The 25,573-nt window shown below is 43.7% G+C and overlaps 1 protein-coding gene across 1 annotated transcript in view; it reads left to right on the top strand.

Annotated features, from left to right (window-relative positions):
• Positions 1–25,573, top strand: part of LOC147356886 (mitochondrial amidoxime reducing component 2) — a 42,407-nt gene that overhangs the window by 15,049 nt on the left and 1,785 nt on the right. The window contains exons 3-7 of the mRNA XM_086342716.1: positions 6,379–6,541; positions 7,827–7,967; positions 17,240–17,301; positions 17,390–17,461; positions 18,557–18,695. Coding sequence (XP_086198842.1) covers positions 6,379–6,541; positions 7,827–7,967; positions 17,240–17,301; positions 17,390–17,461; positions 18,557–18,683 — 565 coding nt within the window. The 3' untranslated portion in view covers positions 18,684–18,695. The remainder of the gene's footprint in view (positions 1–6,378; positions 6,542–7,826; positions 7,968–17,239; positions 17,302–17,389; positions 17,462–18,556; positions 18,696–25,573) is intronic.

The following is a 25,573-nucleotide window of genomic DNA, read 5'->3' as shown; positions in this document are numbered from 1 at the left end:
GGTTTCATTCCATTATGAGATATATTGACCACTGACAATATCATATAATTAAATATTTGATATGTGAGGAATCTACATAAAGTATGGAAATGAAAGTCGCTCAGTCATGTCCGACTCTTTGTGACCCATGGACTACACAGTCCGTGGAATTCTCCAGGCCTGAATAATGGAGTGGGTAGCCTTTCCCTTCTCCAGGGGATCTTCCCAACCCAGGGATTTGAACCCAAGTCTCCAGCATTGCAGGTGGATTCTTTACCAGCTGAGCCACAAGGGAAGCCCAAGAATACTGGAGTGGGTAACCTAACCCTTCTCCAGCGGATCTTCCCGACCCAGAAATGGAACCAGGGTCTCCTTCCTGCATTGCAGGCGGATTCTTTACCAACTGAGCTATCAGGGAAGCCCCACATAAAGTATATGTAAGTTATAAAACATAATACTGAAACAAACACCTGTAGCACCATACCCAACTTAGGAAATACAACATGAATGGATTTATTTCAAGTACCTTCATGATGTCCTGCCCCTCAGAGAAACCAGGGTCCCGAATTTCTTTTTCTCCTGGTTCCTGCTACTCTCCTTTTTATATATGGATGTGCTCCTAGATAATATATGGTTAAGTTTTGCTTCAAGTTTATAAAATGTCATTATGCAATATGTATTCTTCTGTAGCTGCCTGTTCTTTTCAACGTTATAAGGTTCATCTGTGGCTTGTGGCAGGAAGCTATAGTTGAGTTTTTTCACTGCTGTGTAGTTTCCATTGTATGACTTTGCTATAACTTCTTGCTGCTCTTCTCCATTAACTCATGTCATTTTGCAGTTTTTTTTCTAATATGAAAAATGTCCTAAGAACGTTTTTGTACATATCTTTAATTCTTTAGAGCATGAGCTTAGGAGTAGAATTACTGAGTCATTGGGTATCTGCATGTTAATTTTGATAAGGAAATATCTAATCGGTTCCCAAAATTGTACCAATTTATACCTCATCAGAGTAAGGGTTAATTGCCTCATGTCCTCATCAATTAGATTTGTTACCAGTCCTCATCATCTGGCTTTTCTTATATTTTTAATTCTGCAAGTATCTTTAAAATGAATTAGGTGGTATCTCTTTGTGGTTTTAATTTGCATTTCTAGGCATTCCATTAAAATCTGGAGGCTAAATATTTTTTCTTTATAGTTGTTGGTTCCTTGTGTTCTTTTTGTCTATGAAATTATTTTTTATGTTTCATGCCCAAGTTTTCCCTATTGATGGGGAGTTCTTTAGGTTGGATCTATACAAATCTTTGGTCAATTTTAAGAGATGCAAAATCCTGCTTTGTGATTTTTTAAATCTTTTTTATGGTATCTTCTGAAAAATAGACATTTAAAATTTTATGATATTCAAAGTAATTAACCTTTTGAGGGGGAATTAGCCCTTTTTTATGTGTCTTAAGAAATATACTCTATTCCAAAGTTATAAAAAATTCTCCTACTATTCTTTTTCTAAAACTATTGAAGTTTTGCCTTTCTTACTTATGTTTTTGCATCTAAAGTTTATTTATTTATTTTTTTATTGTTGATTTTTGATGGTGATTTGAGGTAGAAATTCAATTTGATTTTCTTATACAGTTATCAAGTGTTCCAGTATTTTATTGAACAATCATTTGTTTCCCAGTGATCTATAATGCCACCTGCATTGTGGCATCTTAAGATCTTTTGCTGTTGCAAAAGTAATGTCTGACTCTTGCAATCCCATGGACTGCAGCCCGCCAGGCTTCTTTGTCCATGGGATTTTCCAGGCAAGAATACTGGAGTGGGTTGCTATTTCCGTGTCCAGGGGATCTTCCCTACCCAGGGATTGAATCTGCATCTCCTGCTTCTTTACCACTGAGCCACTTGCTTCTTTAGGAAGTGTCAGTTATTTTCTGAGCTCTCTCTCCTTTGCACTGGATTCTGTACCCATTCCTGATCCTATCTGTCACTGTCTTAATTTCTTTAACTTTATATCTTGATATAAAGTAAGATGAGTCTCATTATTTTATATTCCAAGTGTCTGGACTATCCTTGGACTTCACACTTTTATTTTTTAATCGATGGGACATTGTTACTGTTTTTATTTTATTTTTTTGGCCTCACTGTGTGGAAGGCAGGATCTTGGTTCTCCAAGCAGGGATCGAACCCATTCCCACTGTAGTAGAAGTGCAGAGTCCCAACCTCTGGACTGCCAGGGAATTTCTTCCTACAAATTTTAGAATCAACTTGTCAAATTCCATGTAAAATCCTTTTAGGATTTTGATTGGAATTGCACTGAATTTGAGGCTCCATTTAGGGCAAATTGAAATGAATTTATTTATTTATTTCAAGAGTGCCTGATTCATAGCAGGCCCTTAAATAAATGATGTCTCACATAGTTATCATCTTTATTGTCCATAGCCTCTCTATCCATGAATGTGTTATCTTTTCTCCCTTATTTGTGTCTTATTTTATTTCTTTAACAAAATTTCATAATTTTCTCTATAATAGAATTGTACATCTCTTGTTAGATTGAGTCCTAGACATCTGATCTCTTTGTCCTATTTTAAGTGACAACAATTAAAATTTTTTTCCATTTACATTTGATAGTTTTTATCCTTTATTATTGGTGAAACTTTCCAGTAAAACTACCTAGATTTTCTTTGTAAAACTCCATTCAAGCTTTTATGTCTTCTCAAATATTTTTAGTGAGTTATTTTGCTTTATGAATTAGTAGATCACTAACCTTGTTGTTGTTCAGTCGCTCAGTCGTGTCCAACTCTGTGTGACCCCATGGACTGCAGCATGCCAGGCTTCCCTGTCTTTCACTATCTCCCAGAGTTTGCTCAAACTCATGTCCATTGAGTCAGGGATGCCATCCAACCATCTCATCCTCTGTTGTCCCCTTTTCCTCCTGCCTTCAACCTTTCCCAGCATCAGAGTCTTTTCAAACGAGTTGGCTCTTTGCATCAAGTGACCAAAGTATTGGGGCTTCAGCTTCAGCATCAGTCCTTCCGATAAATATTCAGAGTTGTTTACCTTCAACCCTGAACTAAATTAGATTACTAACTAATGTAGTTCTGTTATGCTCACTCAGGGAGATGCGGTTCTTTTCTGTGGGGTGGTGATGATAGAACATTTCATTTAGAAATATGGAAGAAAGTGAACTTTTCATAAAATTCGGAGAGAATTGCAGGAGGTGGGATGACAGAAGGGTAGAGTCTGCAGCAGGGAGGGGAGGGAGGAAGGATCAGTTGGGGGTAACTTTCAGGGGCACTGGATAATCAGTCTTCCCCTGACCTGCTGGGTGCTCTCTGCTTCTCAAAGAGCCCGCACTAGGCTCACCGGAGTGGGTGGAAGTGTGTGCACTTACGCAGGAGGGCTGTCCTGAAGGGGGTTGAAGGAAGCACTCAGCCCGGGGAGCAGATCTGTACAGAGTAGTAAACTGGTGGAGGAGAGTTTTAGGGGAAAGGCTGAAGGCGGTGAGGGAGAGGATCATGAGAGGACCATGGGGTTGGAGCAGGGGTTAGTCAGAGTCCGAACAGTGGCTCCAAGAAGAGCATTTAGAGAGAAGGCAAAGGTCCAAGAAACTTCAGAAGAACTGCATGGAGATTTGACAGTAGGTGGGGTGAGTCTAGCCATTAGACAAGGTGTGGGCCTCGGGGAGCATCTCACGGTCCATCTCGGATTCCCTCACATCCATCACCCCAGGGGCCTTCAGACTGGAGGAGGCACTCACAGGGAAGCAGACACCTCCCGTGGTATATGAGGGCTGGGATCCCTTTAAGGGAGTCAGTTTCCAGATCCTTGAATCTTATAGGTTCTCTCTCCAGCTGTGATATTACCTGCAGGGGGCAAATTCTCTTCTCCACCTCTCCTTGGCACAGAGGAAAGGCTTGCCCATCCCTTGTCTTGGTAGAGAGCACAGCCCTGGGAGGGAAAAACCTGTGGGGCCAAGACAATAAAAGAATACTGGTATTGCTAAAGGAGAATCTTTCTAATGATGGGAGTAAAGTCATTGCACAAGATGGTGATTCAAAGTCTTTGTCTTACGCTAAAATGAAGGCCTGTCTAGTCAAATTGTTGCTGATAAATTATTAAAAACACTTTTAATGAATGATTACTAAATGCCAAAGATCATAGAACGATTCAAAGGATGAGTGGAATTATTATAAATCGACTTCTTTCATTCCATCTGTGAAGACAGTGAATCCTAAGAGTTCTCATCATAAGAAAAAAAGACCTTAAAAAAAATATGAGATGAGGACTGCTAACTAAACTTGTAATCATTTCACAATACATGTAAGTCAAGTCGTTATGCTCTATACCCTGAACTTATGCAGTGCTGTATGTCAATTATGTTTCAATAAAACTAGGAAAACATTTTTTTTCCCTTTGGCTGCCCCAGGTAGCATGTGAAACTTTCTCAACCGGGGTTGGAACCCATGCCTCCTACAGCAGAAGCATGGCATCTTAACCACTGGACCACTGGGGGAGTCCTAGACTGGGAAAAAATTTGAAAATAATTTTTAAAATGTGGGCCAGAAAAGAAGTCCTTCAGTTCAGTTCAGTTCAGTTCAGTTGCTCAATCATGTCCGACTCTGTGACCCCCTGAACCACAGCACGCCAGGCCTCCCTGTCCATCACCAACTCCCGGAGTCCACCCAAACCCATGTCCATTGAGTTGGAGATGCCATCCAACCATCTCATCCTCTGTCGTCCCCTTCTCCTCCTGCCCTCAATCTTTCCCAGCATCAGGGTCTTTTCAAATGAATCAGCTCTTCCCATCAGGTGGCCAAAGTATTGGAGTTTCAGCTTCAACATCAGTCCTTCCAATGAACACCCAGGACTTAATCATGTATTATTAAAAATAGTTTTTAAAAATAGCTATCAAACTTCCCTGGCATTTGAATTCCATTGCATGCTTTTAAAAGCATAATTTTATTTTATTTTAATATAATTTATATGTATTTATAATATTAAGATATGACATATAAATTATGATGTAATTTTACTTTAAATGTTAATATTTACAATTCAATGGAAATTTAATCTTTCATAATAAATTAAACTTATAAAAAATACAGATGGACCTAGAGAAAATCATACTAAGTAAAATAAGTCAGACAGTTCAGTCGCTCAGTTGTGTCTGACTCTGTGACCCCGTGAACTGCAGACAGAGGAAGACAAATATTATATGCTATCACATATATGTGAAATCTAACATATAATACAAATGAATCTATATACAAAACAGAAACAGAAACACAGACATAGAAAACAAACTTATTGTTTCCCAAGGGGAAAGTGAAGGAGAGAGGGAAAAATTAAGAGCCTGAGATGAACAGATATGAACTACAATACATAAAATAGATAAGCAACAAGGATTTGCTGTATAAAACAGGGACACGCACAGTGCATGCCTGCTCAGTCATGTCTGACTCTTCGTGACCCCCTGGACCGTAGCCCATCAGGCTTCTCTGTCTATGGACTTATCCAGGTGACAATACTGAATTGGGTTGCCATTTCCTCCTCCAGGGGATCTTCCTTACCCAGGGATTGAATTCCTGCATTGGCAGGTGGATTCTTTATGGCTACTTGGAAAGCCCATAAAACAGGGAACTATAGTCAATGTCTTGTGTAACTTGTAGTGGAAAATAACCTGGAAAAGTATATATATAACTCAATCATTTATATCTGAAACTAACACAATATTGTCAATCAACTATATTTCAGTTAAAAAAAAAAGAAGAAAAGTTTACATGTCAACTTGCAATTCTGTGAGGGGTACATAGCTTTTTTTAGGGGGGGAGGTATATAGCTTTTATCTTTTGAGGCTGCTCAAGCAAAAAAATCCTTGAAGACTACTTCATTATCTGGTGGAACCTGTGTCCACCTTGTGAAGCAGGTAATATATTATTATTTCCAATTTGTAACTGAGACAGAAGGTCAGAGGAGTTTAATGATTTGCTGAAAGTCATAAGATTAGAGAGGGTAGAGTTCCAGTTTGAACCAGGTCTACCAGACTCCAAGTTCAGGGCGTTTCTACCACACCATGGTCCCTCTCCCTTTCTGAAGCATCCTAAATCCTTGTGACTCAAAGTGTGGTCTGTGGACCAGCAGCCTAGGCATCCCGAAGCTGAGCATCAGGCTCCAGCCCAGCCTCTTGAAACAAAATCGGTATTTCAGCTTGTAACTGCATGAGTTGTGAGCATCTTACGGGTTCTTCCCTGCTCCCTCCCGCTCTGCTTCTGCCCAGTTTTGGCCCACGGACCACTCACCGTCTCCCAGGATAGTCAGATCCCAGCAGCCCAGCTCTTCCACCTTGACCCCACCACTCAGTGTGTTGAGGTACGAATGTAAACCCCCTGCTCTCTGTGACCTTTCCAGGGTGTTTGGTCTTGACATCCAGGGCAGGGACTGTGGCGACGAGGCTGCTCAGTGGTTCACCAGCTTCTTGAAAACGGACGCGTTCAGGCTGGTTCAGTTTGAAAAGAACATGAAGGCAAGAGCGTCAAATGAAATTTTCCCTTCTTTGGACAAGAATTACCAGGTGAGCTTGTGGGGAGCTGCCCTTCCCTTCTGGCTTCCTTCTGGGCCCACAAAGAGCCTCCTTTGGGGCCCCAGTTAGGAAGGACTGATGCTGAAGCTGAAGCTCCAATCCTTTGGCCACCTGATTTGAAGAACTGACTCATTGGAAAAGACCCTGATGCTGGGAAAGGTTGAAGGCAGGAGGAGAAGGGGATGACAGAGGATGAGATGCTTGGATGGCATCACCAACTTGCTGGACATGAGTTTGAGCAAGCTCCGGGAGCTGGTGATGGGACAGGGAAGCCTGGTGTGCTGCAGTCCGTGGGGTTGCAAGGAGCAGGACACGACTGAGCGACTGAACTGAACAGAACTAAGGGGTGACCCAGGGGGCTTCTGAGGGCGCTACCTGGACAGGTGTTGAGGACAGAGAAGATGAGCTGGCAGGCCAAAGTGAGGTTTATGTGCTTATGTACTCAGTCATTCAGTCGTGTCCAACTCTTTGTGACCCCATGGACTGTAGCCCATCAGGCTCCTCTGTCCATCCTGCTGCTGCTAAGTCACTTCAGTCGTGTCTGACTCTGTGTGACCCCCTGAGGTTTTCTAAATCCAGGTCTTCTAAAATCACAGAAGCAGAGTTTATCCAAGTCCACCCTTCACAGTCAGTGAGGTGTGATCATTTCTGGTGTTTAAAAGGCACCTCACCTCCCCTGAGTCAGCTACAGCCCCCAAACCAAAGGCTTTGATTCTGCAGTGAGATGAGGCTCAAAATCCATCTCGGGGTGTCTCTCCCCACGATCCCTGAACTATAAGCTCCTTGAATGCAGGTGGTTTTATCTGCTGTATTCACGCTATTTCCCCTCCTAGAACACTGTCTGATGCATAGGTGGTGCTTACTAAATGCACAGGAGTGAATGGCGCAACTAAAGGAAACCAGGGCTAGAGCAGAGCTAATTGGCAGCAGACCCTTTCCCTGTCTGGTGATGGTGGTGGTGATGTGGCAGGGGCTCCTGGGCGGGAGTGAGGAGCAAGAAATGGGGCTGCAGGGTAGCCTTGGCCCTGCTGCTTTCTGTGTGTGGACAGGGAGCCCCATCTGCGCCCCCGGGGTGGGGGTGGGGGCTGGGGGCAGGAACCCTGCTCCGGCGCTGATCCGGCCGTTTCCAAGCCGGTGGAGTCACCTCTCCCTCCTGAACACAGCTCACCCCTTCTGCACTCTGGTGGGTCGGCTTCTGGGCTTCACCTAGCTTGGCGGCTGGGCTGAGCCCGTTCCACGGGCAGCGAGGCCTGACGGTGCTGTGTCCTTGGCGCAGGTGGCCTACCCGGACTGCAGCCCCGTCATGATCCTGTCGGAAGCCTCCCTGGCCGATCTGAATACCAGGATGGAGAAGAAAGTGAAAATAAACAATTTCAGGCCAAATATCGTGGTGACAGGCTGCAGTGCTTTTGAGGAGGTAAGCGGCTCTCTGCTTTTATGCATAATGTCTAGAGGTGCCCCCGGGTCAGCGCCAAGTCGGACTCTCTGAGGATGGCCAGGTTGGTGGTTTGAGAGATTCGCCTGCGTCTTGCGTGGAGTGGTTCACTTATTGCTGCCGCTATCTCCTCGCTGGCCTCCGGGGGGCGCTGCTCACCCTTTACTGCTCAGGCCCCAAAGCCAGCAATTGGAACTCCCAAACTAGCAAGACTGGGTCTAGACTGGGACGTTTCTGGTGGGTCAGCAATAAAGAATTCGCCTGCAACTCAGGAGAGGCAGGTTTCATCTCTGGGTGGGGAAGATCCCCTGGAGAAAAAAATTACAACTCTCTTGCCTGGGAAATTACTTGGACAGAGAAGCCTGGTAGGCTACAGTCCATGGGGTTGCAAAGAGTCAGATTGAGCAACTAAACAACAGCAATGGAACTAGGCTAGAGTGTATTGATAACCACAGCTCAGAGATAGCTACACGGAAAAAAAAAATGTACCTGTACCATCCAGGAGCGCTGAAAGATTTGAGACTTCTGAAAGCTCCAGACCCCAGAGTGGAGGCCAGGAGGATACAGGAGATTACTTGTAAACCACAACCTGGAGACATGTCACTCTGTGGCCTGAATTATCTCCCAGAGGACTCATATGCTCTGCTATGTGGTTGAAACTAGAAATTTTCACCCTACAAAGACTCAGCCCCTTTTAGCCCTAAAAGGACAACCACATCAGCTCTTTGTACCTGTGACTTGTATGTGAAATATATATAGTTGTATGTTGCTCTGTAATAACAAGTACTAGGAATCCTATTAAACATCAGGATTGTATTATAAAGCTTAACTTTATAAGCACTGGAAATAACAGCAACCATTCGTTCATTGTTTACTGGGTACCAGACACAGAATCAATGGATGGCGTCATGCAAATTACTCTATTTGTTCCTTAGGACAGTGCTGTGAAGTCTATACTATTTTCTCCTTTTTATAAGGGAACAGAAGCTTGCAGGTGTTACACAACTTGTTAGGCATGGAAGTAGTGGCTTTGGATTAGAACCCAGGACTTACAGCTCCAGCTTCTGAGGAGTGGAGATGTTGATTCCAATCGAGAGATCCCAAGAAGCTAATTTTTAGAGGATCTTAAGTACCTTCTCAATTCTTTGCTCCCTTGGTTGATCCCCGCATCCTTCTGTGTGAGTAAAATGTGCCCCATTTGCTGGTAAATGTTGTTCTTTAGGATAAACCTTTGCATGGAGGCTAGTATAATCCTCGTACATGAAGATACTTCATTTGATAATAAAAGCAATAACTAGGGTATACAGAAGTTGTCTACTTGTTGATATTATCCTGTTGTTTGTTATCTAATATCTTGAATCCCTCTCTACATTTGTTAAAAAAATTTTAATTGATTTTAATTAAATTTTTTAATTAAAAATGATTTTTTTAAATTGACTGGCACTGTGGCCCATAATAAGAATCTTGGATACAGCGATGAAAAGATACAGACCCTGCCCTTCAGAATTTCCTGATAGGGGAGGAATGGCTGGGAGGCAATGGCAGGCCAGCATGAGGAGAGCTTTAATGCACGTACTTATCAGGGGCCAAGGATGCTTAGAAGTGCCTACACCTGCCTGGAGAAGGGAGGAGTGGGAGCAGAGAGGGGTCAGATCAAGCTACCCAGGAGCTGTGCTGTGAAGTGTGTTGTTGTGTGTGCTGGTGACGGGGAGCAAGGGTCACGGTGGGTAAAGGAGGCCACCAGTTAGAAGGCCTAAAAGCAGCACAGGCTGTTACATCAAGGGTGCCTGGGGTCATTTCAGAATCACAGGGACGCTGCAGGTAGAGGAGAAGTGGTATGAGGTGGCTGGACCTGGAGCTTGTTAGAGGCCACCATGCTGAGGAGGTTGAATTTTATTTTTTATAAAGTAAAAAATCTTTTTTTTGGGCAGCACTAGATCTTCATTGCGGCCAAGGGCTTTCTCTAGTTGTAGCACACAGGCTTAGTTGCCCCATAGCATGTGGATCTTAGTTCCCAGAACCAGAGATTGAACCCGTGTCCTCTGCATCACAAGGTGGACTCATAACCACTAGACTACCAGAGAAGTCCCAGGAGTTTAGATTTTATATTGTGGATAAGGAAGAGTTGGTAATGATTTTGAATGAGGAAGTAATTATTATTTTCACAGACCCAACAAATATGACCAAACTGCATGATACTGCGAGCTGCACGATTTTACCCTGGGCAGCTCTCTAGAAAGTGCTTGGAAAGTTAGGGAAACTGAGGCAGAAACATCCGTGCCATGCTTCGTCCCCAGAGGGCGATCAGCCCGCCTTACCTGAAACCTGGGTCAGAATTACGATCAGGCCCGTGACTGTGTGGGCAGCACCATCCCGGGTGACTCTTGTGCAAACAGTGCCCAGGAAAGTGCTGATTTAGGAGGGGGGGGGGCAAGGGTGACAGAGGGGGTGGGAGAAACAGGAGTGCTGACATGCTCTGGGCATCAGCCGCCTGATGGAAGAGACTTGGTTTCTCCCCCAGGAATAACCCAGATTTGGTGTCACCTGAATGGATACAATTTGAGGGGGCTCTTTATGAAAAGAAAATAACAAAACCAAGATTAAGTGCAGGGTCTCAAAAGGGTCCAGAGCTTGAGGCTCAAGCCTTTCCAGAGACATTCCCAGTAAACCCGCCTATTTCTCCCCTGTTCTGTTTTTCTGTGCTGATGAATAGAGGGTGCAGAAGTTCAGAGTCATTAGATACTTGTTAAATACAGAATGAAATGAGACTCAGTATTGATAATGCTGAAGACGGATCAGAAATTAGTCCATGAAGCAAAAATTCTTGCACAGGACTCCTGTAAAACTGGCCCATTCTTTGCTGAGACACTTTCTTTTAGGGAATACAATTTTTCTTGATTTGTCTCCACTAAAGATATTAGTTTTAGTATAAGATCTTGAACCAGAGGAAGAAGAAGAAAAGATACTCCCATTCCTGGCTCAAGAATCTTTGCTTTCCTGTAACTTGCCAACTAAGAATTTTTGGCTCACCTCTAACTTGTCAAACTGAACCAAGCTGATGTAAGCCAAATTATATTTGCTTAGGCAATTTGAGTGGGTGGAGCCTTGCTTTTTTCAGTTTAAAAAATGTTAAGTGACCTTGTACTCTAAAGTCCATTTGTTGTTTTTTTCCTGCATTGTGATAGGCTTACAGAAATAGTACATAAGGAAGAGTATTCTTATTTGAATAGAAGAGTCCTTTGGAAATGCATATTAAGAAAATCTTTACTATAAAATGATGCTAATGGGGTTGATTTATTCTCCTTTAAATTAAAAAGCCCAAGAGTTAAGGGCCTGATGCACTCACCTGTCTACCTGGCACCATCTATAACCCTTCCAGTTAGCGGGACTCTGTTAAATATTAATGTAAAATGATAATGCACTTAAATATTTCATAGACCAACTAATAATAAACATACAGCAAACCTAAGCATAGTGCAAAAATTCAGGCCATTATTTATTGCAAAATCATACAGCAATAGGAGGATGCATTGCGCAACATTTACTCTTTGGGACCCAAGGCACTTTGTACTTTTTCTGTGTAATTCAGAATATTAAGCAGATTTGTTAAAAAGCAGTTTCCTTTGGGCTGGTGTGGTATGCTTGAATTCTGGGAATGTGGAGCAATGAAGTTTAAAAAATAATAAAACTGGGACTTCCCTGGTGGTCCAGTGGTTAGGAATCCGCCTTGCAATGCAGGGGACACGGGTTGGATCCCTGGTTGGGGAACTAAGATCCTTACATGCCCTGGAACAACTGATCCCGTGTGCCACAACTAGAGCGTCTGTGAGCCGCAACGAAAGATCTCCCATGATACAAAGAAGATCTTGAGTGCTGCAGCTGGGACCCTACACAGCCAAATAAATAAATATACAAATAAATATTTAAATAAAATAATAAAATTGACCAGTGCTTCTTATCTCAGTGACCATTTCCCATCTATTTCTAGCCCCCCAGATGTAGCCTCCCCTGCTATCAGCATCACTCACTTGGCATTTTTTAGCCAAGGATGAATCTATACTGACATCATAATCACCCAAAGTCCATAGCTGGCCTTAGGGTTCACTCTTGGTGTTGTATGCATTTGGTTGACTACAGGGGCTCCCCTCATCACTTTATGGCATGCCTTTCAAATAGGGGTCTCTGTTCTCCTCCAGGGAACTTTTATGACATCCCCACTTTGCTAGGGGACCTCGAAGGACCTCAGGGAAATTAGTCCTGATTTAGAAAAGCCAACATGATGAGCACAAGGGAGACACAAGTTCTGGATGGAGGAGCAGTCAGACATTCATGTTCCTCAAGAAGTTGTCGATGGTGTTACTGCCTTTACTTAAGAGGATCTCCCTATACCTTTATTTTTTGATTGCATCTCAGTAACTTGAACTATTTGCCACAGAGACTTTGAGGGGCTGAGAAAGAGGGGCAGAAGTATGTGAAGCTAGAGTCTAGAGAGCTTCAGCTCCTCTTCTGCTCTGTGTAGTCACTCAGTCGGAGAAGGCGATGGCACCCCACTCCAGTACTCTTGCCTGGAAAATCCCACGGATGGAGGAGCCTGGAAGGCTGCAGCCATGGGGTCGCTAAGAGTCGGACACGACTGAGCGTCTTCACTTTCACTTTTCACTTTCATGCATTGGAGAAGGAAATGGCAACCCACTCCAGTGTTCTTGCCTGGAGAATCTCAGGGACGGGGGAGCCTGGTGGGCTGCCGTCTATGGGGTTGCAAAGAGTCGGACATGACTGAAGCGACTTAACAGCAGCAGCAGCAGTCACTCAGTCGTGTCCAGTTCTTTGTGACCCCATGGACTGTAGCCCGCCGGGCTCCTCTGTCCATGGGATTTCTCCAGGCAAGAATACTGGAGTGGGTTGCCATTTCTTTCTCCAGGGGATCTTCCGCATCCAGGGCCTGAACCTGTGTCTCTTTACCACTGAGTCACCTGGGAAGCCCGTTAAGAGCAGATTAAATGTCTTGTAAACTAGGAAATCTAACTGAAAATTTCAGGCTTCTCGCTTTATATGATAATCATGAGGTCGGCTTTACACAGCTATGTGGCTTTGCTATATGAAATTCATCAGCACTTGTAAAAAGAAATGGAACGGAGAGGTACTTGGGAAGCTGAGGAGAGCTGGCAGGGTTCTGCACTGGCTGCCCGATGGGCTTGCATGCCTCTGCCCGCAGCGCCCTCGTGTGGCGAAGTGCGTCTGCTCTTGTTAGCTCCTTCCAGGCCCGGGCGCCAGAGACCCGTCACTTCCAGATACAGGAGTTGTGTTATTGGTCACACCCTCTGGGAGGTCACGGTTCTTCAGGAGGCGAGCCAGGCTCTATGACCGTCTTGCAGTGTTGCATTTGAACATTGCTCGTCAAAAGTCCTGGCTAGACTCTAGAGATTCCATTTTACATGACTTGACTTAGCGACTGAACAACAGCAACAAAGGATTTTATATGATGTGGCCTTGCCTTTTCGTCCCTCAATTAGTTGTTTGAAACTCAGAGTTTATTTCCACTGTTGACTTAAAAAATAGTCACAACCTAGGAGCAGAGAGTTATGTTTTATTCGGTGGGAATTTTTAGGACTTCAGACCCCAGAGACAGCATTTCAAGTGACCCTGAGGGAACTGCCCCTAGGAGACAGGGGTGGGGGTGGGGGAGGGTGGGAGGTGTGTGTTCAGGTTGTATAGAAGTTTTCGATAAATGTCAGGTAGTCTGAACATGGAAAAATTATTGTTAATTAAGGGAGACCAGGTATCTCAGGTGGCCATAACAGTAAGGAACCCACCTGCCGGTGCAGGGGACATAAGGGACAATTCGATCCCTGGGTTGGGAAGATCCCCTGCAGGAGGAAATGGCAACCCACTCCAGTATTCTTGCCTGGAGAATCCCATGGACAGAGAAGCCTGGTGGGCTACAGTCCATGGGGTTGCAAAGAGTCAGACAAGACTGAACGACTAACACATACACACACACACACACACACACACACACACACAGATACCTCAAGTTAAGGAATTTATCCTTTTTTCTGCATATGGGAAGATACAAGATTCTGGGTTCACTGAAATCATTCCTTTCAAATGCATCTCGGCTCTCCGGGGCCAGCATCCTGCGTTTCTCACCTCCCAGTCTCCCATCCCAATCCCCTCCCCCTTGCCCCACCTCCTGCTCTTCCCAGCTGCTGAATGCTGAGCGAGGGAGTGGCTGATGACTGCCTGATGGCAGGTATTGTTTCTCCTGGGCGCCTCTGGGCTCAGGAATTCACATTTGGAGGGCTGTGGCTGTGACATCCTTGTTCTTTGATATGGCAGGAAACACTTCATTTCTTACATCACAGAGTTTCATAAATGACAGTTGGGAACCCCAGGCATCCACAGAAGCCCCCTCACCTCAGTCATACCCCGCAGAGATTTCCCAGTTGGGAAGACCCAGTGGGCACTGGACTTCTTTGTGCATTTGCTAAGTCTCCCCAGTAGGCCCGGGGTGGGGAAGGGGTGGTCTAGTGTTCCCTGAAAGAGGTCCCTAGTGTGATCACAGCCTGGCCATCAGCAGGGGAGGGGGGACGTTACCTGCGAGGCCCCCTTCCCCCCTCTGCCCTGCCTCCTGCAGGGGCAGACTGGTCTCCTCTCCTGTCTCCAGGGCAGTGAGCCACCAGCTGAGAGGACTGGATGCCCCACTGCCTCACTTGGAGGCTGGATTTCTCACCAAATCCTCAGACCCATGATCTCCAAAAGCTCACTTGGTATGAGATCAGGAAACAAATTTTTAAGGCACATTGCACATGGCTCACAGTCTGGGTTTTATGGTGACGGGATTAGTTTCCGGGTTGTCTTTAGCCAATCATTCTGACTCAGAGTCCTTCCTGGTGGTGCACGCCTTGTTCAGCCAAGATGGATGCCAGAGAGGAGGATTCTGGGAGATGCTCGGACATGCGGTGTCTCCTTTTGACCTTTCTTGAACTCTTCCGGTTGGTAGTGGCTTATTAGTTTTGTGTTCCTTACCAGGACCTCCTGTCATAAAACAACTCATGCAAATGATTACTATGGTGCCTGGCCAGGGTGGGCGACTTCAGTCAGTGTGCTTCCCCTAACACATCTAGTTATAGACACTCTTGGTGTAGGGAGCCTAGAGTGAGGCCCTGTCCCCTGATGCCCCCCATGTCTCCCTTGGGGCTTTGACAAAGGATTGGCTTGTGAAATTCAGGCTTTACAGATGGCTTTCCTGTTAGCAAGAAAGGCCTGTAACATATTCTGCTCATATATATATATGTGTGTGTGTGTGTGTGTGTGTGAATGCATATATGTATGTGTATATATATGTTTGTTTATGGGCTTACCTTGTGGCTCAGCTGGTAAAGAATCCTCCTGCAATTCGGGAAACCTGGGTTCGATCCCTCGGTTGGGAAGATCCCCTGGAGAAGGGAAAAGCTACATATCTAGTATTCTGGCCTGGAGAATTCCATGGACTGTGTATAGTCCATGGGCTTGCAAAGAGTCAGACACGACTGAGTGACTTTCACTTTCGTATATGTATATATACTGTAATTAATACAACCTCCATATTTATGTGTTTATATGTATGTATGTATACTTGTGTAAGTGTGTACAGATAGGTAGGTATATAGATGTATGTGCATGCCCAGTTGTGTCTGATTCTGCAATCCTGTGATCTGTAGTCCACCAGGCTTCTCTGTCCATGGAAAATTCTCCATGCAGGAATACTGGAGTGGCTAACCATTTTCTACTCCAGGTGGTATCAGTTCAGTTCAGTCAGTCAGTTGTGTCCAACTCTTTGTGATCCCATGGACTGCAGCATGCCAGGCCTCCCTGTCCATCACCAACTCCCAAATATGAACCGCCAAAAAAATTATACATGCAAAAGAAAAAAAGAAACACAAGCTGACTCCTGTCATAATCATTCCACTCAGTGTGAATCTTCAGTTCAGTTAGGTCACTCAGTTGTGTTAAACTCTTTGCGACCCCATGGACTGCAGCACCCCAGGCTTCCCTGTCCATCACCAACTCCCAGAGTTTACTCAAACTCATGTCCACTGAGCCGGTGATGCCACCCAACCATCTCATCCTCTGTCATCCCCTTCTCCTCTGGCCTTCAATCTTTCCCAGCATCAGGGTCTTTTCCAATTAGTCAGTTCTTTGCATCGAGTGGCCAAAGTATTGGAGTTTCACCTTCAGCATCAGTCCTTCCAATGAATATTCAGGACTGATTTCCTTTAGGATGGACTGGTTGGATCTCCTTGCAGTCCAAGGGACTCTCAAGAGTCTTCTCCAACACCACAGTTCAAAAGCATCAATTTTTTGGCGCTCAGCTTTCTTTATAGTTCAACTCTCACATCCACACACGTCCACTGGAAAAACCACAGTTTTGACTAGACAGACCTATACCAGGTGGTATAGACATGGGGATAGTTAAAAGCTGGGTGGTTAAAAGCCCTCCTTCAGAATCAGAAAAGTTTTCAAACCTAGCTGCTGTGACCCTGAAAATATTTTGTAAACTTTCTCTGCCTCTGTATCTTTGTGTAAAATTGGGACCATATTAATTCCTCCCCCAGTCATGAGGTTTGAAGAAAATCCCAAGGCAGACATCGGCCGGATCTACCACGGTTTAAGATTGGGAAAACAAGGCAGGGAGGTTGGCTGAGGCTGGTCAGGACCAACGGCAGTGCTGAATGGGTGCATCTTAGAACCAACTTCTCTTGGGCCATGTCCCACTCATCAAAGAAGCATCAGATTGTAACTTGGCTTCCATTGCAGCTTAGCAAAAGGAAAGAGTGGGCAGTCATGTAAGCTTTCCACTTCTCATTATACATCATTAACTTTACCTGGAGTTGCTTGAGGGTTCTCATGGCAAACTAGCCCCTGGAGATGTATTTTGTTGTGCTGACAGAGGAAGGCTTCTGAGGCCCCATCAAGAACTGCGTCCTGAAACTTCCTTGTCCATCCAGTGCTTAACAACCCATGCTTCTAGGACAGGGGGCGAGGGCTTGATCCCTGGTTGGGGAACTAAGATTTTAGGTGCTGCATGATGCAGCCAAAAAAAAAAAAACAACTCTGCATCCCACACCCTCCTTCCTTTGAGTCCTTTCTGGGGTACTTTGCGGCATCCTCTTGTACTCTGTTCTTCAGCTACATAGGACCAGCCGAAGAATAAACTGGAATAAGGCTGGATGGAGCCTTAATTTAAAAGATACCATCTCCTTTTCTCCTAGGACACTTGGGATGAACTTCTCATTGGCAATGTAGAAATGAAAAAGATTTTGGCTTGCCCCAGGTAAGGATTCTTGTGAGCCTGGACCTCTGGTGCCTGGCAGGGTCGCTGGTTCTTAACTGTGCCCTGACCCTTCATTATTGTGTGACAGGTGCATTATGACCACGGTGGACCCAGATACTGGAGTGATTGACAGGAAGGAGCCACTCGAAACCCTGAAGAGGTAGAACGTCTATGTGTCTGGTGTATTTTTATATTATCCCCAGCCTCAAAGTACTTGTGGCTACAGGTGCTCTGTCTGGGCACCTTCGTGCCTTCTGGTTCTTTGTGTCTGTTATTAATGTCAGTGAGTATTTGTTGCCTCTTTTTTTTTTTTTTCTACATGACTCTTATAGAGTTTTGGACAAATTTTCAATTGCATGATTCCACATTTTGAAATTTTCATCTCTCTGACTTCAGTTTTTAATAACCTTTACACATCTATTTCCAAATTAAGACCTTGTTTGCAACTCTCATTTATTTTTTAGAATCAGTAGCAGGAGGATGAGAATAATTGAGTTGTATAATGAAATAGTTGAAAAGGGGAATGAAATGAGTTATCTGAGTTTGTTTATTCAAGAGCTTCTTTTGTGTTAGGTTGTTTTGTTACTTACAGAGTTTTGGCCGACTTTTGTTCTCAATATAGAATGTATTTTTAAACTTAAATTAACTTTTTCTGGAAGTTGTATTCTATTCTGTTTCCCTTTCCTCTGTTTTTTGTGTGTTTCTAATGGATTTAAGTTCCAGAGGAGATTACTTCTTAAAGCCTTCAGATTGGCAATTCTATTTTGTTTTTTATTTTTAAGACCCAGTGAACTGATTATTTTTTCTTTAGACAAGCCTTTAAAAAAATTAACCTCAGTGACAGCCCATTCCACCTGCCTCTGTCTTCAGTTTTTTCAAAGATCCCAGGCTTGGACTTATAACCGTGGAGGGGCAGAAAGCCTGGAGTTCAGGGCAGGTCCTCTGTGAGATTGTATGAGCGCTGATTTCCCATGTGTGTGAAGCTGAAGGTATGCATGCAAAGTATTTTAAGTGACACATACAAGTTTTTCATTGGGACTTCAAACTGAAGCCGTAGAAAAATTGTTTAGACTCTCAGGATATTCTAGAAAAACCAGATTTATTTGCCGTTTGACTTACCCAGATTTCTCTGTCCACATTTTAGAAAAGGTTTGCTCGTTATTTATAGAGAAGCTGAGCATGGAAGCTGAATTCCGTTGAGAGCGCCTAGATTAGTCCCTTCTTGTGCCTGAGGGTGAATTTTTGCTTCTTTCAGTTACCGCCTGTGTGATCCTTCTGAGAAGTCAATTTACAAGTCGTCCCCACTGTTTGGAATCTATTACTCGGTGGAAAAAATTGGAAGCCTGAAAGTTGGTGACCCCGTGTACCAGATGGTGCAGTGACAGAACCACCAGGTAAAGGGCAGTCTTTGCTTCAGGAGTGCAGTGCCTTGAAGCCAGGGCCACATTTTCTTGTATGGAGATGTTTTTCTGTTCTGCTGCTGTAACTCCTGGGAGAATGAGCAGTTTCTGTTCTTGTATTTGGAGCTGGAAAATGCCCTTTATTTATTTGTTTTGAACAACTTTTCTTTTTAAAAATATTTATTTATTTATCTGGCTGTGCCAGATCTTAGTTGCAGCAAGCAGGATCTTCTTTGATCTCTGTTGCAGCCTGCAGGATCTTTCATTGCGGCATGTGGGATCTAGTTCCCTGACCAGGGATTGAACCCCCACCCCCTGTACTGGGAGTGTGGAGTCTTAACCACTGGACCACCAGGGGGGCCCCTGACCTTTATTTTTATTCCCTTCAGCAATCAGTGTTCCTCCTCCCTCCCACTTCCCCAGCCAGTTATACAATGTGGATGCAGGAGCCCCGGCAGAAAGACAGGTTTGGGTCCTGGTTTTTTGGGGAATATCATGAAGGAATAAGTAAGTGAACGATTCTCCAGAATTTTATATTTGTTTTTTCTGTCTCTGATAGAAAAGTGAAGGGGAAATACATGGACTATTCAAAGTCAACTTGGGGAAAATGTGTTTAATCAAATGGTTTTTATCAAATGTAGTTTAAAAATATGATATAAAGTTTGAAAAAAGTCAGTGCAACAGGGCAGGGTGCCTGGATTCTGAATCTCATGGAATAAAATGGTGTTCTAACCTTGAGTTCATCAGGTCAAATAAAATTCAGACTCCTAGAGCAAAATGCCTACCCCCTAAATTATAGGAATGGGGAAGTCAGTCAGAAGACTTCAAATTGAAGTTTATAAGTAACTCTCCTCACAATATCCAGAACCCAGATTTTAAAGTCACTTCATCTCCAAAACTCTTGAGTAGCTTTCTTTCTTATCCTGGCCTGGCTTTCTCACCTTCTGGCCTGCCCATCCTTCAGGACCCATGGCAAGACCATCTGGACTGAGCCTTAAGTAGATTTGGATGTGTAACCCTAGCAGCCCCCTTTCCCACCTTGGCTGAGTTGTTTAATGCCTCTTAGCCTCAGTGCCCTTATCTGCAAAGTGGGAATAATAGTCGCACAAACAACCAATAAAGGTTATTTTGAGAGTAATTCGTATGAAGTTGCAGCATTGCCTGAAAAGTGATCCATAAATAAGAGCTATGATCTTTCTTGTCATCACTGCAACAAGTCCTCCATGTAAGGCCCAGTGTCAGATGCCATAGTGAATGTAAAGATGCTAGAGGCTGGACAAAAAAGAAACTTCTACTGATGATGGTCAGGCATGTACATAACCATATTGCATCTTTCATATGATATTATACATACATGTTACATATTTCTTCAGTTCTACAATGCCTGTTTTCCCCACATTTAAAACCTCTGAGATCATAAAACCTCTTATAACATTTTAAAGTCTTTTTTTTTTAATGAAAAAATTGTATTTGATTGTGCTGGGTCTTAGTTGTGGCATGAGACATCTTCGATCTTTGTTGCAGCATCAAACTCTTAGTTATGATATCAGTTCGGTTCAGTTCAGTCGCTCAGTCTTGTCCGACTCTTTGTGACCCCATGGACTGTAGCACCCCAGGCCTCCACGTCCATCACCAACTCCCGAAGTTCACCCAACCCATGTCCATTGAGTCGGAGATGCCATCCAACCATCTCATCCTCTGTCTTCCCCTTCTCCTCCTGCCCTCAATCTTTCCCAGCATCAGTGTCTTTTCAAATGAGTCAGCTCTTCACATCAGGTGGCCAAAGTACTGGAGTTTCAGCTTCAGCATCAGTCCTGCCAATGAACACCCAGGACTGATTTCCTTTAGGATGGACTGGTTGGGTCTCCTTGCAGTCCAAGGGACTCTCAAGAGTCTTCTCCAACACCACAGTTCAAAAGCATCAATTCTTCGGCACTCAGCTTTCTTTACAGTCCACCTCTCACATCCATACATGACTACTGGAAAAACCATAGCTTTGACTAGACGGACCTTTGTTGGCAAAGTAATGTCTCTGCTTTTTAATATGCTGTCTAGGTTTATCATAGCTTTTCTTCCAAGGAGCAGGCATCTTTTAATTTCATGACTGCAGTCACCATCTGCAGTGATTTTGGAGCCCAAGAAAATAAGTCTGTCACTATTTTCATTGTTTCCCTATCTATTTGCCATGAAGTGATGGGATCAGATGCCATGATCTTTTGAATGTTGAGTTTTAAGCCAGCTTTTTCACTCTCCTCTTTCACTTTTATCAAGAGGCTGCTTTTTAGTTCCTCTTTGCTTTCTGCCCTAAGGGTGGTGTCAACTGCATATCTGAGGTTATTGATATTTCTCCCTGCAGTCTTGATTCCAGCTTGGGCTTCATCCAGTTCAGCATTTGGCATGATGTACTCTGCATATAATTTAAATAAGCAAGGTGAAAATACACAGCCTTTACATACTCCTTTCCCAATTTGGAACCAGTCCGTTGTTCCATATCTGGTTCTAACTGTTGCTTCTTGACCTGCATACAAATTTCTCAGGAGGCAGATAAGATGGTCTGGTATTCCTATCTCTTGAAGAATTTTCCACAGTTTGTTGTGATCCCCACAGTCAAAGGCTTTGTCATAGTCAATAAAGCAGAAGTAGATGTTTTTTGGAATTCTCTTGTTTGTTCTATGATCCAATAGATGTTTGCAATTTGATCTCTGGTTCCTCTGCCCTTTCTAAATTCAGCTTGAACATGTGGAAGTTCTCAGTTCACGCATTGTTGAAGCCTAGCTTGGAGAATTTTGAGTATTTGCTAGTGTGTCAGGTGAGTGCAATTGTGCGGTAGTTTGAACATTCTTTAGCATTACCTTACTTAGGGATTGAAACGAAAACTGACCTTTTCCAGTCCTGTGGCCACTGCTGAGTTTTCCAAATTTGCTGGCATATTGAGTGCAGCACTTTCATAGCATCATCTTTTACGATTTGTAATAGCTCAGCTAGAATTCTATCACCTTCACTGGCTTTGTTCGTAGTGATGCTTCCTAAGGCCCAGTTGACTTCACATTCCAGGATGTCTGGCTCTAGATGAGTGATCACACCATCATGGTTATCTGGGTCATTAAAATCTGTTTTGTTCTGTGTATTCTTGCTACCTCTTCTTAATATGTGACTTCCCTAGTGGCTCAGACAGTAAAGAGTCTGCCTACAGTGTGGAAGACCTGGGTTTGATCCCTGGGTTGGGAAGAGCCCCTGGAGGAGGAAATGGCAACCCACTCTAGTATTCTTGCCTGGAGAATCCCATGGATAGAGGAACGTGTCAGGCTACAGTGCATGGGGTTGCAAAGAGTTTTGGACATGACTGAGCAACTTACTGAGAAGTAAACACAGCATATTTCTTAGTATCTTCTGCTTCTGTTAGGTCCATACTGTTTCTGTCCTTTATTGTGCACATCTTTGCATGAAATGTTCCCTTGGTATCTCTAATTTTCTTGAAGCGATCTCTAGTCTTGCCCATTCTATTGTTCTCCTCCATTTTTTTTCCGCACTGATCACTGAAGAAGGCTTTCTTATCTCTTCTTGATTTTCTTTGGAACTCTGCATTCAAATGGGTATATCTTTCCTTTTCTCCTTTGAGTTTCACGTCTCTTCTTTTCTCAGCTATTTGTAAGGCCTCCTCAGACAACCATTTTGCCTTTTTTGCATTTCTTCTTGGGGATGGTTTTGATCACTGCTTCCTATATAATGTTACGAACCTCTGTCCATAGTTCTTCAGACATTCTATCCATCAGATCTAATCCCATGAATCTATTTGTCACTTTCACTGTATAATCTTAAAGGATTTGATTTAGGTCCTACCTGAATGGTCTAGTGGTTTTCCCTACTTTCTTCAATTTAAGTCTGAATTTGGCAATAAGGAATTCATGATCTGAGACACAGTCAGCTCCTGGTTTTATTTTTGCTGACTGTATAGAGCTTCTCCATCTTTGGCTGCAAAGAATATAATCAACCTGATTTTGGTATTGACCATCTGGTGATGTGATGTCCATGTGTAGAGTCTTCTCTTGTGTTGTTGGAAGAGGGTGTTTGCCATGACCAGTGTGTTCTCTTGGCAAAACTCTATTAGCCTTTGCCCTGCTTCATTCTGTGTTCCAAGGCCAAATTTGACGCTTACACCAGGTGTTTCTTGACTTCCTACTTTTTCTTCCCAGTCCCCTGTGATATAAAGGTCATCTTTTTGGGTGTTAGTTCTAGAAGGTCTTGTAGGTCTTCACATAATCATTCAACTTCAGCTTTTTCAGCATTGGTGCTTGGGGTATAGATTTGGATTACTATTGAATGGTTTGCCTTGGAAACAAACAGAGATCCTTTTTTCGTTTTTGAGACTGCATCCAAGTACTGCATTTCAGACTCTTTTGTTGACCGTGAGGGCTACTCTATTTCTTCTAAGGGATTCTTGCCCACAGTAGTAGATATAATGGTCATCTGAATTAAATTCACCCATTCCAGTCCATTTGAGTTCACTGATTCCTAAAATGTCAATGTTCACTCTTGCCATCTCCTGTTTGACCACTTCCAATTTACCTTGATTCATGGACCTAACATTCCAGGTTCCTATGCGATATTGTTCTTTACAGCATCAGGCTTTACTTCCATCACCAGTCACATCCACAGTTCCACAACTGGGCGTTGTTTCTGCTTTGGCTCAGCTTCTTCATTCTTTATGGATTTATTTCTCTACTCATCTCCAGTAGCATATTGGGCACCTACCGACCAGGGAAGTTCATCTTTCAGTGTCCTATCTTTTTGCCTTTTCATACTGTTCATGGGGTTCTCAAGGCAAGAATACTGAGGTGGTTTGCCATTTCCTTCTCCCGTGGACCACATTTTGTCAGAACTCTACGTGGCATGGCTCACAGTTTCATGAGTTAGACAAGGCTGTGATCCAAGTGGTGAGTTTGGATAGCTTTCTGTAATGGTGGTTTCCATTCTATCTGCCCTCTGGCGGATACTCCACTGTGTTGCTCAGTCTCAAACCCCCTCAGAATCAGATCCTTTTATGTTGCAGTGGTTTGAAGCAAGGAACACCCATGTTTTGCTCACATCCAGCTGTTTCCAGTTGTCTCCACTCCCAGGAGACCTTGTGTTAGAGAGCCTAAGATAACATGTTACCTTTTCCAGTCCTTGTAGGGTCTCCATGAGGTAGATGTGATAATCAGCATTTCAAAGGGCAATGAACAAAGATTCAGGTCAACTAAGAGGACACATGAAGCCTGTTAAAGCTTCTTAAGGGAATTCCCTGGTGGTCCAGTGGTTAAACATCTGCTCTGCAATGCAGGGGAAGTTCTATCCATGGACAGGGAACTAAGATCCCACAAGCTGCAGAGCTGAACTGAGCCCACGTGCTACAACTACAGAATCCGAGAGCTCCTATGAAATATCCTGCCTGCCGCAACTAACGGGGAAGGCAATGGCACCCCACTCCAGTACTCTTGCCTGGAAAATCCCATGGACGCAGGAACCTGGTAGGCTGCAGTCCATGGAGTCACTAAGAGTCGGACACGACTGAGCGACTTCACTTTCACTTTTCACTTTCATGCATTGAAGAAGGAAATGGCAACCCACTCCAATGTTCTTGCCTAAAGAATCCCAGGGACGGGGGAGCCTGGTGGGCTGCCGTCTATGGGGTTGCACACAGTCAGACACGACTGAAGTGACTTAGCAGCAGCAGCCGCAACTAAGGCCTGACAGCCAAATAAATAATTATGTTAAAAAACGGTGCTTTTGGAAGGTCTTTCTAAGAGCTGTGTGTGGGATGGACTGGAAGTGGGCAAGAGAGGAAAGGTCAGGCAGGTGTGACAGCATGTGACTTAAGTGGGGTGGAGGTCACAGGTGCAGAGAGGCATATGGAGAGCCCAGGTTGCAAGCATGCCACAGGTGCTGTTTGACCTTTGGTCCTAAGTTCCCTTCTAGCTTTTTCATCACCGCTCCCCTGCACAGACCCCGAGTGCTTCCTGATGGCTGTCTCCTGCTTCTTTGCTCTGAACATGCTTCCACTTGAAGAGGGTTAAGTGTCAGCCCCTCAGAGTCCCACCTGGGGAACACGGTATCTAGTCATCCCTACTGCCTACCCCTCAAGGGCACCAAGGGCTTCCTCTCTGGTGGGCATTTCTGTTGGGCTTTAAAAACAATAACCTTGCTCCTTTACTTTGATGGTGAGCCTACTATGGTTTCTGATTCTGGAGGGTCTCCTTTTTCCAACAGGTTGATTAAAGTCATTAAAAAAAGTAGCTGTTACTACTTGCACAAGGGTTATTTGAGTTGGTTTTTTTGGTCCTTTTAAAATACTATTATATAGAAGTTTATCTGTTCCATTATAAATGCAATTCATGATCATCACAGCAAATGTTGAAGACATCAGAAATGTAGAAGAAAAAATCGCCCATTGTTACTGTTTATAAATTTTTTTTTGTCGTTTGTTTAAGGTAGCCATGATCTATATGATATATCATGATCTGTATGATAGAATCATATATATCATATATAATGCATGTATTTTTTGTATATAATTTATATATACAAATATGTATCTGTTGACTAAAGAAAAATGCACAGCCTAAAAGTTGTGAGTGAAGTCTTATTGGAGGATCTTACTGAGGACTATAACCTGGGAGACAGCCTCTCAGATAGCTCCGAGGAACTGCTCCAAAGAGGTAAGGGAGGAGTCAGACACATGGAGGAGTCAGTAATCCAAGGATTACTGCTAATCACAAAGAATAGAAATCTCAAGTTAATGATTTTAGACTTTTCTATGTTTGAGAAGATGCAGGAATCTGAGCTCATTGAAATGATTCCTTAGATATGCATCTTACCTATCTAGGGCCAGTATC

The sequence above is a fragment of the Bos grunniens genome, chromosome 16 (assembly GCF_055505025.1).
Source record: "Bos grunniens cultivar Pamir isolate PY7600 chromosome 16, Bosgru_T2T1.0, whole genome shotgun sequence".
NCBI classification, from domain to species: Eukaryota; Metazoa; Chordata; class Mammalia; order Artiodactyla; family Bovidae; genus Bos; species Bos grunniens.
This window is presented reverse-complemented; position numbering and strand designations above follow the sequence as displayed.